This window comes from Periplaneta americana, chromosome 5, assembly GCF_040183065.1.
Source record: "Periplaneta americana isolate PAMFEO1 chromosome 5, P.americana_PAMFEO1_priV1, whole genome shotgun sequence".
Classification (NCBI taxonomy): domain Eukaryota; kingdom Metazoa; phylum Arthropoda; class Insecta; order Blattodea; family Blattidae; genus Periplaneta; species Periplaneta americana.
This window is the reverse complement of record NC_091121.1, coordinates 146196295-146217638: the sequence shown is the minus strand read 5'-3', so window position 1 is coordinate 146217638 and position 21344 is coordinate 146196295. Positions and strand designations below refer to the sequence as shown.

Genomic DNA, 21344 nt, shown 5'->3' with positions numbered 1-21344 from the left:
TATACTGAAAAAATACTCCATACATTACAACACTTCTGGGATATTTATCAGCTAGTTAAACCATAATTTTACTAACAAGAAGGTAAACTTATGACTATTACAGCCATGGAGGCCCACAGGGTAACGGGAGGTTAAAGCTTATAACACCTTTTCTAGACAAACAATATTACTGGCAGCTGGATGTCAGATTTACGTGCAAGCGACCTTTACCCCTAGAAAATTCCCCTGGTAGGTACTAATCATTTCTGTTAAATGAAGAGTAAAACAAAGAAAATAATACGATCACGAGCAGTCAACAATTGAAGGTTCCAGAGCCATAGTGGGCCAAATATCTTTATGGACTAGGGGCCCAGGATTACTCGAATGTATATGTTTGTAAAAGAGCTACGAGTTAAATGCTTTCTGTATAATGAATGTGGGGAAATAGAAGAATTGTATTTTAGTGAGGACAAACCTAGAATATTATCTTTTTTTAATAAAACGTTTCTTATTGTAATGATAACTGAAAATGGAGTTGCTTATTCGGAAAGAGAGTTCAGAAAATAGCGCTGCGTTATTCAGATCATTAACGAACAATATTTAGCTATAGAACGTAGAATGAGAACAAACACGCACAGTATTCAAATGACAAATAGTTACTCTACTAATATACAAAGAGACCTGAAGTCATCGTACACAAATACATTACGAAATATACTATTCTATCGCTTACATAGGAACAGTTGTGTGATAGCCACTATATCAACATTATTTCATGTGTCAATGGATGAATGGAGGTGGGAATCGAACCTCAGACTGCTGTGGGTGACATGTGTTGACAGACGAACAGCTCATCCTGTTCCTGAACTGCTGTCAGCACAGCCTGGAGGCCTGCAAGCAAACTATCGAGGCGTACTACACCATCCGCACGCATGCACCGGAATTGTTTGGGAACAGGGACCCTCAGAGCCGCGAGATCCAGCAGGCGTTGTCCATCCTGTGAGTATTATTCTAATCCAATTACATTAATCTTAATCATCTTCGCCATTGGCTCTCTGATGTATATCTGCCCCGTGGGATCTCGCAGAAAATAGCTTCATTTGTGTTTATGGCAGAATTTACTCTGTTTCAGGCCACATTAATCATAGACAATACTCTCCTTACAGCTACCTAAAGATAGATTCCGAGCGGACAGAACAGACCTACACCGATATGTCGATATTCTCCTATCGTCGACGAGACAAAAGCAAGAGAACAACAACCATATGCAACCTTCGTACATTCCGGTCATACTACTACAGTTGCCTTGGTTTTAATAAAATCTACAGGGACATCATTTTATTCTTACTAACATTTCTAATATTAACCTGGCTATATCTTTGGATTAAAAGTCTAGAACCGGAAACACCGCTTGCTCCCCCTTCCAAGAGTGGAGTTCGATGATACTGGCGTAAAATACAAATCACTTTACTAGGTATAGGAGGGAAGAAAAGTAGTTCATCCATTTACGTAAACTAGGAAATATCGCAATTTTGAGTTTGATAATTTTCGTTAGGTTTTTATTTAATCAAAATACAGTACTGTATTAACACTTAGTGTTTTTACTCACGAATTGAACTATACATTCGGACGTATTAATTATGCTGTGTATATTGTAGGTCTACCTGTTACAGCATATTAGCGTACAATATAGAGAATGAAGTTAAATTGGAAAATAATCATAATATGGATATTTAAACACATTTTTGAAAATGGTGACCGTTGATTTCGATACAGGCTCCAGTGCTTTTGTTCATATTATCGCACTATAGATTATTGTACCTAATTCCAATTACCAGTTTCGTCCTTCGTACGAGTAACTCATGTTGAAATAATTCTATACCTACTCTATAAAAGAGTACCTTACGTACTGTAAATTCAATCTTCACTTCTACCCGATTCGAAAAGATAAAATTACTGAGAAATGCTATCTCCTGTCCGTTCAAGTGGTTTTGTCGCAGGGTCGTAGAAAGGGGGGGGGAAATCAAGTGACAGTTAATTACTTAACGAGGGCCTTTTATTTAAGTTATTTTAAACAGTTGTATAATATTACGTAGACGTCCAATTCCTAACAGAAATTAATGTTTTCAGAAAAGAGCTAAGACAGTCCAGCTACTAGACTTTACAGAGGAAGGAACAGAAGCAGGTGGGGGAAACCAGGATGCGGCGTAGGCAAACGGACGACAGTATCTGTGCGAAAATACGATTCAATATTGAAAGCTCTTTCGTCACTGAAAACGCGAATATATTTCTGGAACTTACTATACTCACTAACTCGGTACTGCATACGCGGTCTTGGTTCTGTGTGGAGGACGGTTGTAAGTTTACTAGTAGAGGGGGTGGGAGTGAAGTACATTCAAAACCTCAGCTACAATAAAAATTGAAGTAAAAATAAAATGATGTCTCTGTATATGCACAAACCCACAACGATACTACTTGACGGTATAGCGAAATTTGATCGTTCTTTAGTAGCAATAGTTTTCTAGCTCACATTATCTGACATGGTTTTTCTCTTTTCAATTCTCGCGTTTCGTAATTCAATTCAATTCAGTTTATCAGCTCATTAGAGTAATAGAGTTCGTCAATGATACAAATAATACATTTTAAAACATACAAATATAATTGAAGCAGTAACATTTTATTAAACAATGAAAACTCTATATATTTTCAAAGTATAAAAGTAATGAAAACACTTCATACTTGTTTTATTTATTGTAACTAAATCTAATTAAATATAATTTTTAAAAATCAATTTCATGCAATTTTGTGTTGAAAAACTCAAAAACAGAGTGAAATGAATTATTTAATAACCACTTATAAAATCTAGTTTTAAAGCTAATGGTTGGCAACTTACAATATTGACCTGGAAGCTTATATAATAAAATTTCATCCTCATTACAGAAAAGTATATGTTACTCTTGTGCAATGTACAGTATGGAATATTAATTTGTTCACTATTTTTAATTTCGTGTACGTAGTGTTTATTTTTATTTTAGTAGCTTATTTTACGACGCTGTATTATCATCTTGAGTTATTTAGCGTCTGAATGAGATGAAGGTGATAATGCCGGTGAAATGAGTCCGGGATCCAGCACCGAAAGTTACCCAGCATTTGCTCATATTGGGTTGAGAGAAAACCCCGGAAAAACCTCAACCAGGTAACTTGCTCCGACTGGGAATCGAACCCGGCCCACCTGGTTTCGAGGCCAGACGCGCTAACCGTTACTCCACAGGTGTGGACCATATTGTACAGGGACATCATTTTATTTTTACTTCAATTTTTATTGTACCTGAGTTTCTGAATGTACTTCACTCCCATCCCTTCTACTAATGAAGTTCAATCGTCCTGCACACAGATCCAAGACCACATAGCCTATACAGTCATAGTAGCCTTACGGTCATAGTAAACAGTATGTTCCAAAAATATGTTTGCGTTTTCCAGTGACGAAAGAGTGTTCAATACTGAATCATTTTCGCACAGGTACTGTCGTCCATTTGCCTACGTCGTATCCCGGTTTCCCCCACCTGCTTTTATTCGCCAGTTAGTGGCTGGGCTGTCGTCTTAGCTCTTTTGTGAGAACATTAATTTCTGTTAGGAATTGGACGTCTACGTTATATTATACAACTGTTTAAAACAACTTAAATAAAAGGGCCTCGTTAAGTAATTAACTGTCACGTGATATCCTCCCTTTCTACGACCCTACGACATAACCACTTGGACGGACAGTAGATAGTATGCCTGAGTAATTTGATCTTTTCGGATCGGGCAGAAGTGTAGATTGAATTTACAGTACATAAGGTACTCTTTTACAGAGTAGGTACAGAATTATTTCAACATGAGTTACTAGTTACGAAGGACGAAACTGGTAATTGGGATTAGGTACAATAGTCTATAGTGCGATAATATGCACAAAAGAACTGAAGCCTGTATCGAAATGAACCGCCACCATTTTAAAAAACGTGTTTAAATATCCATATTATGATTATTTTTCAATTTAACTTCATTCTCTATATTGTACGCTAATGTGTTGTAGACAGTATAATATACACTGCATAATGAATACGTCCGCATGGACAGCTCAGTTCATGAGTAAAAACACTCATTGTTAATACTGTACTGTATTTTGATTAAACAAAAACCTAATGAAAATGATCAAACTCAAAAGCGCGATATTTCCTAGTTTATGTAAATAGATGAACTACTTTTCTTCCCTCCTATACGTAGTAAAGTGATTTGTTTGCATATTACGCCAGTATCATCGAACTCCAGTTGTGGAAGGAGGTAGGAAACGGCGTTGATCCAAAGGTATAGCCAGGTTAATATTAAAAATGTTAGTAAAATAAAATGATGTCCCTGTATATTGGCCACTAATGAGTATGGCATCGCGAGCAGGGAATACCGACGGAAGGAATCCGAATGAAACACTGCGATAAGGAAGAGCGGGCGACAGGAAAGGTCATGAGATAGCTTGAATGATATCCAAGGATACAGTCGCAAGAGAAAAGACATCGATAGAATCAGTCTTGCGTTGTGATAGTTACATTACGACTTTAGTTTGTTCCATTGCATGTGAATACGTTTCTTGTATCGCACGGTATTATTATTTAATTCGTAAATATATGTTGCGAGTTTAATTAGCTTCGAATTTTTATCTTACTACGTTCTTTATTTCCACAGCGATGTCCTCATTTGTTCATCTTCTTGGAAGAGACAGTACTTCCATCGGCCCGTACCTCTCGCTCCCCCTCTGCGTGCCTACATACACACGTCAAAACAGACAGCAACGCCAATCGTTCGGTAATCGTTCCTTGCGCGAGCTAAAGGACTGTCGATATTATGTTGAGCGTAAAGTAGAAGTTCATATAAAAATTTATGATTGTTAAAATCTGTGATTGTTTGAAAAATTTTCGACAATGTTCAACATGGTTTGATTTCCATAAAATTCTAATGGTTTGCTCTTCCAAAATCAAGACACTTTCAATTTACGTACCATTTCTCCAAACAATTAAGACATATCGGATTATCGATTGAAAGAAAGAAAAGTAGGCACATCTTAAATAATTTTGATAAATGCAAGTCTTTAGTTAATTTTGTGCATATAATGTATATTGTTAAACTGGAGTCTATAAAATTCCTAGAAATTTTGTAGTTTTGACTGTTGTTCTTATTAAATTATTTAAACAAAAAGTTATTTTGACCGATTCAGAAGGAACAGTAAATATTTTGGGTTCGGTAGTATCTATGCATCATTCTGAGTAAAAATGTTCAAATAGACATGTCCAATTTTCAGTGGGTGTGGAGATAGAGCTGTCTGAATGTTACGCATAACTAGCCTTACAAGCGGCAAGAAGTAAAGAAAAGTGATGTAATCATTACATTTATTGCTTGTTTACATGCTATAAATAAATTAAGAGAAATAGGCCGATCAGACCACCAAATACACGATTAAGATGTTAGTAACCAATCAGTTTCTGGAATGAGTTCCATTGTCTCCTAAGTGGTAAAGAAAGGATCTGTAGTTGCTGTATTACGATGTTAATGAGACAGGCTGGTGAAATTTAGATTAAGGCGAGACATTGTATTCGATTTCATAGTGCTCTTGACCTGTCGCCCTTGAAGTCAAACCCAGCTGGAGGATAATACAGCATCAAATGCTTGGGTGTACTACGAGCATTAACATAACCTGCTGCCAGAAAGTTACTCCTAATATTTTATTCACGTCATCCGCATACATAAAGCAGCTGATGTATCCCGTTCAATTCCAAATCTCTCTCATTTCCTGGAACTTCCTCATGGCATATTCTAGAGCAAAATAAAGGAGTGAAGGTGAAAGTGCATCTCTCTTCTTTAGCCCGCAGCGAATTGGAAAACGTCAGACAGAAACTGGCCTATACGGACTCTACTGTATGTTTCACTGAGAAATTTTAATTAATGGAACTTATTTCTTCGAAATACCAAATTCAATAAGGATATTATATAAAACGCCTCCCTTAAGCGAGTCATACACCTTTTTTAAATCAATGAATAAATGATGTACTGTGCCCTTATACTCCCATTTCTTTTCCAATATGTCACATAATGTAATGCAATGTGATATATGATAAATCTGATATACCTATATAGGCCTACATACATACATACATACATACAACAGAATAACAGACCTACATACGCCTAGAGAGTGACAGAAACGAGACATAATGTGTTATATTGTAAACATACAGGTAGCAAGGCATTTAGTATTACCTTTATTGTAATGGGACATGCCGTTCAACTAATATAAAAAAATGCATACATACATACATACATACATACATACATACATACATACATACATACATACATACATACAACAGAATAACAGACCTACATACGCCTAGAGAGTGACAGAAACGAGACATAATATGTTATATTATAAACATACAGGTAGCAAGGCATGTAGTATTACCTTTATTGTAATGGGACATGCCGTTCAACTAATATAAAAAAATGCATACATACATACATACAACAGAATAACAGACCTACATACGCCTAGAGAGTGACAGAAACGAGACATAATGTGTTATATTGTAAACATACAGGTAGCAAGGCATGTAGTATTACCTTTATTGTAATGGGACATTCCGTTCAACTAATATAAAAAAATACATACATACATACATACATACATACATACATACATACATACATACATACATACATACATACATACATACATACATACATACAACAGAATAACAGACCTACATACGCCTAGAGAGTGACAGAAACGAGACATAATGTGTTATATTATAAACATACAGGTAGCAAGGCATGTAGTATTACCTTTATTGTAATGGGACATTCCATTCAACTAATATAAAAAAATGCATACATACATACATACATACATACATACATACACACATAGTGTTCTGCCCAAGGACAGGTATTTCATTGAAAACCCAGCATTTTGCAGTTTTTCTTATTTTCTGCCTTCTTCTTAGTCTCCACATATGATCCATATATCTTTATGCCTGACATCTGTTTTTTTTTCTGCCCCGAACTCTTCTCCCGTTCACCATTTCTTCCAGTGCATCCTTCAGTAGGCAGTTTCTTCTCAGTCAGTGACCTAACCAATTCCTTTTTTTCTTTCTGATCAGTTTCAGTATCATTCATTCTTCACATACTCTTTCCAACATAGTTTCGTTTCTTATTCTGTCTGTCCATTTCACACGCTCCAATCTTCCCCATATCGAAATTTTAAATGCTTCTAGTCGCTTCTCTTCACTTCATCGTAATGTCCATGTTTCTTCCCCATACAATGTCACCTCCACACAAAGCAGATATGATATGATATAATATGATATATGATATGATATGATATGATATGATATGATATGATATGATATGATATGATATGATATGATACGATATATGATATGATATATGATAATATACTGTATATTATAAAAATGTCATGTTTTATTTAACGACGCTCGCAACTGCAGAGGTTATATCAGCGTCGCCGGATGTGCCGGAATTTTGTCCCGCAGGAGTTTTTACATGCCAGTAAATCTACTGACATGAGCCTGTAGCATTTAAGCACACTTAAATGCCATCGACCTGGCCCGGGATCGAACCCGCAACCTTGAGCATAGAAGGCCAGCGCTATACCAACTCGCCAACCAGGTCGACTGTATATTATATGATATATGATATGATACAGACTATAATATGATATGATATATGATATGATATGATATGATATATGATGATATGATATATGAGATACGAAACGACATGCGATACGATATATATGTTCAAAAAACGTAGATTTTGTTCCTATTTTTAATTCGTACTGAAAGCGTTTTCAATATTGCTCAGTGTTTATTGTTATTTGTCATTCGAAGACCTTGCCGTTCAGTGCAACCGGAAAATTTTTATTCTCTTAGTTTCCGGTTACGTTAATCATACTGTAAAAAAGCTTACGTGTATACAATGCCAGCAACTGTATGATTATGAAATATTTGGACCCGCGGAAGGTTTCCTAGTAGGCCTAACCTTGGGAAATAGTTGCATAATCTCATCTATCATCAAATAGCAGGTGTATTCAATTAACCACATGTACGTAGGCTATAACTCCCCCTCCCCTTGGCAGATAAGTGCGGCTTTGTGTTTCTGGAAACTCGGGTTCGATCCCCGGCATTGAATATAGTGATATGCGTATTAGTAGAGGATCAGATCAGAAGATAGTTGTTCATTCTTCCTGGGATTCTCAACATTAAAAATATGGTATATTCTGGGTATTTTACGATTACCAAAATTTGACTTTTCGCTTTTCCTGCAATGTTACCTTGTACACTAGACTAAGATATTTAATGTGGGGCCAACAAAACGCCGGGCTTCCACCTACAACATGAGCCATCATCTTATAGGCCTAAAACAAATAGATATGTTCTTGGCGGTGTTTGAACCCCCGAACCTGACTTTCTCGTTATGTTTCGTAGACCACGGCCGTTTGACATAATCATTTATTACATAATTTCTTTAATTGTAGAATAGTTCTATAACATAAATATTTTCCTTAATTGCAGTGAGGTAGGGCTAATGCCGAAGATGGACAAAGATGGAAATCTGATCTTATTCGGACGTCTGTCAGATTTCGATACGAACAAATTCTCCTACGATGATCTCCTGAAGACGTGGTTCATGGTGCAAGATATCATACTGTTGGAAAAAGGAGCTGTGCATGGATTTATATTTGCAATCGATATGAAAGGATTGACTATCGGCCATCTTGCCAGAATGAACCTGTCCTCTATCAAGAAGTACTACATGTATATCCAGGTAAACTTCTCTTCTGCTTGACGCATGTCTAACCTCCTGAAAGTACGAAAAGTTGTGAAAAAGATTGATCATTTTATATCATAAATATAGCTGTCACTTATTTTCAGTGCGATCAACATAGTTACCTTAACCATCATCTCTGTCTCAATTATTGCCGTCAACGTTATCATCTTAATCATCACTACCATCATCACGATCATCGTTATCAACATCATCTTTATTAACGTACTCTATTTCGCGAGCAGATCAATCAGCCATGATGGTTCCCAAAGCGAGTGACGTGACATGGCGGAAACAACAATACGGAAAGTAAAAGATCTGACATGTGGATGCATTTTAGTTTTAAACATTGAACTATAATATTATTCATATTAAGCAACGATCAGTTGTGCGGCTCCAAATTGAACAAATAACACTGGACAACAAATTTAAACTTTGTTTCCGTCCTTTAGATTAAACTATGTAATGCTAACTAAATGGGAGGTGCTGAGTTCATTTCTGGAAACCAAAATTTTCTAACACTTAGCATTTTTATGGTACACGCACTTCACTTATTTACACAAATTTGTTACACTAGCACATAAAGCATCATTTGTTTGTCCAAAATTCACAACTTAAAATGTCTTTTTTGATCTTTTAAGTTTGTAGACAACTTCTGCAATCTCTCTGATGAGTAACCAGCAATATTTAGCCAGCATACTTGCATTCCACCTTCCACTGAAGCACTTTTCGGAGGTAGATATTTCTTTATGAAACTTCTCCCCTTGTTCATCACTTAGAGCACCAAGATTTTTTTGGAAAGAAGTCCAGGTGGCTGTCAGGAAAGTGTACTCTCAGTGACATGTTGCATCCCATAAAGTGAAAGTAGTGCAACATTTCACCAACATTAAATATTTTTTTTTATTTTGGAGGAACAGTATGTGCTGGACTAAAACTAACTGCAGATTCGGTTTTACGACCACAAAATACATAGAATACGTATATCTTTTTATAAAAAGGACAAATTTCATGTGCATTGTAATTGTAAACATGGAGTCTATAACATGTCATTTTCCTGCTGACAAAGAAGGAAGAAATAAATAGCTCATAAATTCGAGACGCAAGGATTGGACGCCTACGATATATAATTATCTTGTGTAATATAAATATAAATCAACGTATTTTATGGTGAAATATTGCAAAACATTAAATGTGATTTCAATATTTACGTTCAGTCAGTAGTCATTAGGGGATTCTAATTGCGTTCATTGAAACATTTATGCAGGCCACACTACTTGATATAGAGAGCTTAATTCATTGTTGTCACTGATAGCCTAGTAGTCAAAATGCTGGTCTTTAAGTCGTAAGTTCGAGGGTTAGAATCTCCACGTGCAGATCATTTTTTTTTAGTTTTAATTGCTTCTTATCTTTAAATTAATTGAATAATTTTCATTGAAACATTGATATAGTATTTACTTTACCTAATAACCTATTTTTTAATCAATTAATTTTCATCGAAACATTAATCGAAATAGGAGCTACTTTATTTTACATTGTCACTGTTACTGAATTAATTTTCATCTAAATATTAACGCACATATCATCTACTTTACTTTATATTTAATATTTTTATATTAATTAATCCATTAATTTTAACTTATATTAACGCACATATGATCAACTTTATTTTATATTTAATATTTTTATATTAATTACTTCATTAATTTTAACTTATATTAATGCACAAACGATCTACTATACTTTATATTTAATATTTTTATAAAAATTAGTTCATTAATTTTAACTTAATGCAGATAGGATTTACTTTACTTTATATTTAACATTTTTATATTAATTACTTCATTAAATTTAACTTATATTAACGCACATATGATCTACTTTACTTTATATTTAATATTTTCATATTAATTACTTCATTAATTTAAACTTATATTAATGCACAAACGATATAATATACTTTATATATAATATATATTTTTTTAAATTAGTTCATTAATTTTAACTTAATTAATGCAGATATGATTTACTTTACTTTATATTTAATATTTTTATATTAATTACTTCAATAATTTTAACTTATCTCAATGCAAATATGATCTACTTTACTTTATATTTAATATTTTTATATTAATTATGTCATTAATTTTAACTTATATTAATGCACATATGATCTATTCTACTTTATATTTAATATTTTTATATTAATTATTTCATTAATTTTAACTTATATTAATGCACATATGATTTAGTTTATTTTATATTTAATATTTTTATATCAATTACTTCATTAAATTTAACTTATATTAACGCACATATGATCTACTTTACTTTATATTTAATATTTTCAAATTAATTACTTCATTAATTTAAACTTATATTAATGCACAAACGATATAATATACTTTATATTTAATATTTTTTTTTAAATTAGTTCATTAATTTTAACTTAATTAATGCAGATAGAATTTACTTTATTTTATATTTAAAATTTTTATATGAATTACTTCATTAAATTTAACTTCTATTAATGCACATATGATCTACTTTACTTTATATTTAATATTTTTATGTTAATTACTTCACTAATTTTTACTTAATTAATGCAGATAGGATGTACTTTACCTTACATTTAATATTTTTATATTAATCACTTCATTAATATTTACTTATATTAACGCACATATGATTTACTTTATGTTTAATATTTTATATTAATTACTTCATTAATTTTAACTTAATTAATGCAGATATGAATTACTTTACTTTATATTTAATGTTTTTATATTAATTACTTCAATATTTTTGGCTTATTTCAATGCAAATATGATCTACTTTACTTTATATTTAATATTTTTATATTAATTATGTCATTAAATGTAACTTATATTAATGCACATATGATCTATTCCACTTTATATTTAATATTTTTATATTAATTATTTCATCAATTTTAACTTATATTAATGCACATATGATCTAGTTTATTTTATATTTAATATTTTTATATTAATTACTTCATTAATATTAACTTATATTAATGCACATATGATCTACTCTACTTTATATTTAATATTGTCATATTAATTACTTAATTAATTTTAAGTTATATTAATGCACATATGATCTACATTACTTTATTTTTAATATTTTTATATTAATTACTTCATTAATTTTAATTTATAGTAATGCACATATGATCTACTTTACTTTATATTTAATATTTTTATATTAATTACTTCATTAATTTTAACTTATATTAATGCACATAGGATTTACTTTACTTTACATTTTTAATATTCTTTCGAATGTAAATTCTTACATACACAGTAGATTTACTTTACCTTAGTATTTGCTTGAATTACGGGAACTATAATGATAGCTTACTGTCTCCAACCTCAAACATGCATACATAACCTTGTCCTTGCACACGATATCATGTTAAAATTGTTATGTAGCCTTGACTGTGGAATTAGAATGGCGGATTGTTCTGCTATAACAGAGTACTCTAATATTTATCAATACCAAAATGCTATCGCTTTCATAATTATCATCGTCACCATGGCAACAATCATCTTTATCAATGATAACAAAATGTCTATCTTGTTCTTAATTATCAACATCACAATGGCTATAATCATCATGTTTATCCATACCAAAATGGCTATCATTTTCATGATTATCAACGTCACCTTGGCTAAAGTCATCATCTTTATGAATACCAAAATGGCTACCATTTTCATGATTATCAACGTCACCTTGGCTATAACCATCCTTTTTATCAATGCCATCATGAATATATTTTCATTATCAACATAACCATGTAAATATATAAAAACTTTCTTTAAATTGAAACTGAGAAGTATTAAAATTAATTAAAAATATAATGTACCTTAATGACAGGCGGTATCGTTTCGACACTGATGATGTCATCACCAATGTCTCTCGAACTGTGTTTTAAACGGTACCGTCTGCCATTAAGGTATATCACCTTTTTAATATTTCCAATACTTTTAAAGTTTTAATTTTAAGAAAGTTTTTATATATTTCTATAATAAGTGTTAAAGTGAATAGCAAAGACAAATAACCATGTTTTTGTTATCTTTATCAATGCCAACATGGCTATAATTTCCACAATTATCAACATAATCATGGCTAGCGTCATCATCTTTATCAATGCCAATATGGCTATCATTTCCATAATTACCAACATCATCATGGCTAGCGCCATCATCTTTATCAATGCCAACAATGCTATCATTTCCATAATTATCAACATCATCATGGCTAGCGTCATCATCTTTATCAATGTCAACATGGCTATCATTGCCTTAATTATCAACATCATCATGGCTAGCGTAATCATCTTTATCATTGTCAACATGGCTATCATTGCCATAATTATCAACATCATCATGGCTAGCGCAATCATCTTTACCAATGCCAACAATACTACCATTTCCATAATTATCAACATCATCATGGCTAGCGTAATCATCTTTATCAATATCAACATGGCTATCATTTCCATAATTATAAACTTCATCATGGCTAGCGTTATCATCTTTATCAATGCCAACAATACTACCATTTCCATAATTATCAACATCATCATGGCTAGCGTAATCATCTCTATCAATATCAACTTGGCTATCATTTCCATAATTATAAACATCATCATGGCTAGCGTCATCATCTTTATCAATGCCAACAATACTACCATTTCCATAATTATCACACATCATCATGGTTAGCGTCTTCTTTATCAATGCCATCATGGCTATCATTTTATTCGTTATCAACGTCAACAATACTATCGTGATCATAGTTTTAACAATGTCACTATCACCAGCATGGTCAAAACGAACCACCATGTTTCTCGCATTCATACTCAAAAAAAAAAAATCAAAATAACAAATAATATAGTCTATATTTAGGTCACTCTACTTTCTTTTGTTCTTTCTCTCTATAATTTACTTCTTTAAAGTATTTCTCTTGATCTGAAATATGTTGGAACCAATCCCATCTTCATGCTTCTATTGTTTAGTTTAGGTGCTTCTGTGCAATAATTATTGTATGCAAAATAGTGATTAAGAAAATTATAATAATTTAATAATAATTTATTTATTTAATCTGGCAGAGCTAAGGCCAGTAGGCCTTCTCTTCCGTCCAGCCAGACTCTAATTCTAATTGAATACAATTGGTTACATAGTTATTACATTAATATTTAGACCATAAAACAACATGAAAGTAAGTACGTAACTCTAACAAAATAAAAAAAATCATCACAATCGTCATGAAATTCACGTTTCTAAACTTTCAGTTCCTATTTAACCATATCACTTATCTGTGACGCGTTACGTATACCTCTTCATAGAACATCTAGTTATTCATAATCTTTTACAGTATCCACCTCGCGAGAATGGAATTCCCTGTCACAAAGTATTAGGGGCTGCAAGGCAATAAACATTTTTAAAAACAGCTTAAAAGATAACCTTCTTAGCATTTCACTCCAATCATACTGACTTAGACTATCACTGTCTACATTGTTACTCCTTCCTTTAGACATCATCCTGATAGTGCTGTATTTTCAAAATTGTCTCATAATAATCTCTTTCTATTATCTAATATTTGAAATATATTAACATTCTATGTATTTTAGCTTAATTCTCCTACATAGTTTGTATTTCAGTGTTTAATAGTTCATAGTATTCTGTTGTTTAATTCGCAAATAACTCTTGTATACATGTAACTCTTATCTAAATAAAATTGTTGAATTCTTCGTAAGTTCATACATAGCCTATGTATGTATACTTTTTGCTGGTTGAGTGGAAGAGAAGGCCTTACGGCCTTAACTCTGCCAGCTAAAATAAATCATTATTATTATTATTTAACTGGGAATTTTCTACAAGCATTACAACTTCATGTCTCGTGAGACTCTTGTCATCTTACTAACTTCTTGGTACGAAATCTTCGTATAAATATGACACGTGACAACATTCTCGCATTAGATAGTACAAGCACATCTATTTTATTTTCCAGATATCATATCTGAGAGAAATATGATTCATCGTGAATCCTAGTATTTCCGGTTACTACTCGACTTTTAACAATTTGTTTCGTATGAATTGCAGGATGCGTTTCCAGGCGTAGTGATCTCCAATCAATTGATTAATGCAAGTTCCGTCACGGAAACGTTTATGAACATGAGCAAACCATTCCTGAAGAAGGATTTAGTGGAAAAGGTAAGTGGTATGATAAATGCTTTGCGTGTCATACTTTATTTCTGTTGAGATCTCAATCATGCTAAAAATTCGACACATGCATAGCTTTTCACAGAGATTAAACTAGAAGAATACAAGGGTAACGGGAAGAAAGGCAGAACGAGAGAAACGAAAGGAGAACAGGAAGAAATGGAAAAAATTTGGGAGAGAAGGAGAAAACTAGGATAACAAAGAGAATGCAATGGGACCAAGGGGAATGTAAGGAGGAAAAGGAGAATGGAAAGGATAAGAAAGGAAGAATAAGGGTAAAAAGAAAAATAAACAAAAATAGAACAAAGCGACGAAGCTAATGGGTAAATGAGAGATAATTTTGGTAATTACACGACAAACACAGCCAGGTGCAAGATTACGCAATATAATATTGATACTTAGCAAGTAAAGTTTGGATGCAAATCATGTAGCAGTGATTGAATTCTTAAGACATCTTATTAGGCTTCACATGATTGACTACCAGGAAAATAATGTTATACAAAGAAATATTCGAGCGCATAAACTCTTGCAAAAGACAAGGTTAGTTGCACAGCAATTACAATATATAACAAGAGATTTTCAAATATCCATTGAGTACCAAATAACATCATATTCTGTACGTCTGAACTATAAATTTTTGACCATAAAAAATGAAGTTTAAGAATTTGATAAAGATCTTACTGTGATAGTTGCAGAGGAAATATGCCCAAAATCTATCTTAATATTTTTAAAGTATTTTTGCACCACATTTTGGTAATGGCTGAAGATATGTACGAGTAGTTACGTCATATGACAATGAAATTTATAGCTTCGAACCCGGAACATTTGGCTGAGTGCGCCAACGCTCTACCGACTGAGCTACCCAAGAACTGTACGCACCAGACCCGACTAAATTATTCCATTTATATCCACATACCTTAAGTGGGTTGACTAGACGCCAGAGACCTAACATTGAGTGCACACTTTCTGTGTGACTTATATTTGTGATTTTCTGTTAACAAACAATAACGTGTAATTTCAAGTACAGCTCTCTGTAAAGCTGACTTGAATAATTTTTCTCTTGAAGTTATTCAATACAGAGACTTTCTACGCGAATGCAATGTACGCCTGAATCGACTTGCACGTTCCCTAGCAGTTGGTTTCGCTCATGGATTTTAACAAGCAAAAACATATTGCGACACTAGAATGTATTTCATATCACAAACGATGTTAGTTTCGGCACCAAAAAATAGAATTCTAGAAACTGTTTGAAGGAGATTTTACAGAAAACGATGTATCATTTTGTCTTGTGGAAATATGTTATTTTTCTAGTTGTCAGAAGTCAGATTTTCGACTTAACATACAGATCAAATTCCACATTGTATAATCTGTGCCAGTAGTTTTCATGTTATCTGCTGCAATACTTGACAAATACAGGGACATCACTTTATTTTTACTAACATTTTTAACATTAACCTGGCTATACTCGGAAAAACTGTTATCCCCCTTCCATTACAGGAGTTTGGAGTTGCTAGTGCAATATGTAAACAAATCATTTTACTAGCTATAGGAGGATAGAAAAGTAGTGTATCCATTTAAGTTACAGGGAAATATAGTATTACGATTTTCAGTTTGGCCATTACTTTACATTATTTTATCAAAAAAACAGTAGAATAGTAACAACTTTTTTCACAAACTCAAGTCTTCAGGCGGTTATATACATTATGTAATATCTACTTTATTCAGCATATTACTAACCTAATTTATTCCTGAGAATTTTGTGAGCACTTCCGTAAGAAACCCCAATTTCTACAGCTAACTTCTTGACAGACTTATTAGGACCTCGCTGCATACTTTCTCTAGCATCTTCTACAGCATCTTGTCACCTTTGTTGGCCATCTTAACACTTTTCTTCCTTTCTGTACACTCTGTTGCTCTAAATTTTATCTACCAGATTAATGACATTTCTACGAAAATATTCCGTAATGATATAACCAGAAAATTGTGAAAAAAAAGGAAAACTGTTGTTCACATTCGGTTATATTGTAATTCCAGTTTCCATCATCGTCCTTCATACCTACAAACAGTAAAACAAAACTCTTATTTAAATAATGCTGTTAAGTACCGTACCATATTATAGGGTACCGTACTTTCAGTAACTCTAATCTTCACTTGTGCTCAGTCCACATAGATAAATTCAGTTATGCTAAACACCATACTTGTGTGAAAATAAACTTCAATAATATAAGCTTTTTCTTCTATAGCAAATGCAACATATTTCTGAAACACACTGTACTCTGTACTGTTTACTTCACTGCTAGCAACAGCGGCCGTAAGTTTGTGTGACTGACGTTAGTAAGGACATTAGTGAAGGGGGTGGGAGTCAAGTACATTTAGAAACGCAGGTACAATAAAAATTGAAGTAAAAATAAAATGATGTCCCTGTATCTATTTGTAATACGTGTTACCTACAGTATAATATGTACAAGCCAATCCTGTATATCTTTGGAAAGGGGTTACTATTGTAACATCTTAGATGACACACATACATTCTCTTTCTGCAGACTCTTATCCCTCAATCTCTCTATCTTTTCCTCTTTAAGTACACAGACTCTTGAAGAAGTTTGCAATGTGATGTAAGAGCAAGATTATGCGACATTTCCTATTTTCCTTTGTACTTTTGTTGAAGAACACACAAACTTTTTTTTTTTTCCCCCAGATATTTGTACACTCAACGATGGAAACTCTATACGAATATATTCCGAAAGAGGCGCTGCCAAAAGAATATGGAGGGGAGCTGGAATCTGTGACTCATTATAACAGTAAGTACTTGTGCGTTACTAGTAAATAAGTTTAATACTTTTTTTGTGTAAGTATTGTAAAATACCTAATAGTAAGAACTATATAAGTAAGTAAAATTATAATTGCTTTCAACACTGGTTACTTAGATCGCACACTCCTTACATTAACAAAGTTTCCGAAAAATCACCACTTTACTTTTAGAATTTGTCGAGAATAAAATTATTATTATTATTATTATTATTATTATTATTATTATTATTATTAAATTCATCAGTCATAAATTGAATCGAAACATTAAAGGATACATAAATCTACACATTATTTTTGTATGTTACAGAGGAAGTAAGAACTCTGTTGCAAGATTATAGGGACTGGTTCCAGAAAGAAGAAAAGTTCCGAGTGGACGAATCCAAGCGCCAAGGAAGGGCGAAGAACGCTGGGGACATTTTCGGTGTCGAGGGCTCCTTTAAGAAGCTGGATATTGACTGACATGAGAAAAATGTATTTCGTCTGGAAATAAGGAATTCACGAGATACTTGCCAAAGATACATTATCCAAAGAACTATCAATTCCCGATTCATTTACGGAAATTATATGTCCAAGAGAATCATTAGAGTACAAATCAATACATTTATACCAAAGTGTGTATCAGAATGCAATTGAAAAGTGTGATCCCAGAACGCGTTCAGTCCATTTTTATGAAAAGACTGGGCTAGTTTTTTACCCATCAGTCAACGGATTGAGGAGTTTTCAACTGACATGCACAGTAACAGAAACGTTTAGACAACTACTGGTGTTGTTTTGGAAGAAAACAAGTTTAAATATAATTTATAGAGGTCTCAACACATCATTTATACCTATATAGGCTAAATCATAATAATGGTCAAATGGACAGAGAGGTTTGAGATCACATCCTTCAATTGAATCATACTTCACTCTGTATAAGAATGTAGCTGAATCATACTTTAATCGTATCGCACACACTTACAAAATAATGACTGCAATACCAAGGAAATGTTATGATATAATAATAATAATAATAAATAATACATTCCACTCCACATATTTGCAATTCTATGCATTTCGTATCAAGTATACAGAGTGATTCAAGACCTCTGCTACAAACTCTGAGGGGTGATAGATATAACAATAAGGAAACCTTTTTGTTGAACAACCTATGTCTTTTGATGCGTCGTTTCGAAGTTACCGCTGAAAATGTTTTTGCGCCGGCGTACATCAATGTATGCGAATGTGTGCACCCCTGTTTGTTCAGGTGTTTGTAAAATAAGAGAATGATGGTTGTTTGTTTGTTTGTTTGTTTGTTTACGTTTAATGTTCAGTACCACTTCCTTTCAGTTCAGTGTAATCATCAATTGAGAATGAATATCTACACGGTCTACCACGAATGCGCCGGGACGAAGAGACCCATCGTCTGGAATACGCTGATAAAGTCGAGCAAACATTGTGTGGTGAGGGTCATTTTTGTTTTCAAACTGTTGTTGGTATACGTCGCGAGATCTTCAGTTTTCGCTAGCCTCCCCATAACACATTACCATGTCGGCTAACTTGGGAAAAGTCTATACATCCATTCTCAATATTGATGATTAGACTGAACTGAGAGGAAAAGGTATTGAACATTAAACGTAAACAACAACCTTCTAGTCTCTTACAAACATCTCAACAAACAAACGGAGTGCACACATTCGCATACAGTGACGTACGGCCTAGCAAAACCTTTTCAACAGTAACTTCGAAACAACGCGTCAAAAGACATAGGTTGTTTAACAAAAAGTGTTCCTTGTTGTTAGATCTATCACCCCTCAGTTTGTCGCAGAGGTTTTGAATCACCTCATAGATTTCAATACTAATAACAGAATTTTGCAAGTTAATGCACATTAATTGTATTACATATGTCTTGTTGATATTACTACATCATAACATTACAATCATTATCATGATTCAGTTGGAATGCAAGTTCAGGAAATTCATTTACAAAAAAATGCCTCAAATGATTAAAATGCTTGATATAAACTAGCTTTAATAAAACAAGGCGTTAAGGAAACTGAATTTACGGGTTTACACTGCAGCCTAGAATGTGTCATGAATAATTTCAAGGGAAAAATTGTTTCCTTATGTCCATATTCCTTAAGTGGGTTGACAGAACGTCAGAGCCCAGCATTGAGTGCACAATTTGTGTGAATTAAACACAACGGTCTTCTGTTTACGTGTAATTATAATAATTGAACCGGGATCTGGTGCAGTTCCTAGGTAGCTCAGTCGGTAGAGCATTGGCACGCTCAGCCTAAGGTCTCGGAACAATTTGTCCCTTGAAATTATTCAAGTCAGTTTCACAGGGAGCTATAGGCCTACCTGCAAGTCAGATTTGCAGAATCTGTCATGCTTACCATTATTTCGACCTAATATATTTTTCATCTGAAACAAAGAATTAGACTATGTGCGTGATTATATGAAGAAAGTTGCCCTAAATGATTAACACAGGTACGAAGTTAGTACCAAAACTGTTCAGTTGTGTGATCTTGGACTATATATCTACCGAATGAACAGTAGTGACGCACTTTCAATGTTAACAAACCAGCAAAACACTCATGTGCTGTCTCGTGGTAACCAAAATTTTGTGTTAATGATCCATGGCCTTAGAATAAGACACAAAATGTACAATTACTATTGTATAAAAAAACAATAAATTGCAAATTACATAATTCGTAGTTTCAACATATAGAATAATTTACCCATAATATAAGAATAACAAACAAAATGCGTAATAATATGTATCTAGCCTTGTTACAATTAATAATAATAAAATTTTCTGTTCATCAAAAATATACTTCTCTATGTTCAGAAAAATAATATTTGTACCCTGAAAATGTTCGTCCGACGTGACAAGACGTAACTGGAGCAAATCTGAACTCGGAAACAGTATTCCTTACTGCATTACCAAGTGAAAAATAATATTTGTACCCTGAAAATATTCGTTCGACGTGGCAAGACGTAACTTGAGCTAATCTGAAATCGGAAACAGTATTCCTTACTGCATTACCACGTGAAAAATAATATTTGTACCCTGAAAATGTTCGTTCGACGTGACAAGACGTAACTGGAGCAAATCTGAAATCGGAAACAGTATTCCTTACTGGATTATTACCAAGTGAACAAAAGCGTTGTGAATCTAATAGTGCATTTCTTACAGCTATGGCACATCACATTAAAACTATAATTCGCTTCAACAACACATTTCATTTTTTGTTTTAATTACTACTGGGACTTCTGCGGATTGGTATACGTATATAAGGACAAAAATCATTCTTCCACATCTCGCGGTGTCAGTCATTTCTACATTTATGGATTGCAGCAGAGCGACTTCTGCAGGAAATTATTTGAAGGAATATTGAAAACTACCAACATCATACATAAGTCGAGAAAACACAAAATCATATCCACTTT

General features: G+C 33.2%; 1 protein-coding gene across 5 annotated transcripts in view; it reads left to right on the top strand.

Moving 5' to 3' along the window:
* LOC138700207 (retinaldehyde-binding protein 1-like) overlaps positions 1 to 20602 on the top strand; it is a 256175-nt gene extending 235573 nt beyond the window's left edge. For all 5 annotated transcript variants that reach the window (XM_069826654.1, XM_069826649.1, XM_069826653.1 and 2 more), the window contains 5 exons: positions 822 to 978; positions 8598 to 8850; positions 14982 to 15092; positions 17800 to 17902; positions 18220 to 20602. In XM_069826654.1, coding sequence (XP_069682755.1) covers positions 822 to 978; positions 8598 to 8850; positions 14982 to 15092; positions 17800 to 17902; positions 18220 to 18371 — 776 coding nt within the window. In that variant the 3' untranslated portion in view covers positions 18372 to 20602. The remainder of the gene's footprint in view (positions 1 to 821; positions 979 to 8597; positions 8851 to 14981; positions 15093 to 17799; positions 17903 to 18219) is intronic.
* The last annotated feature ends 742 nt before the right edge of the window (positions 20603 to 21344 follow it).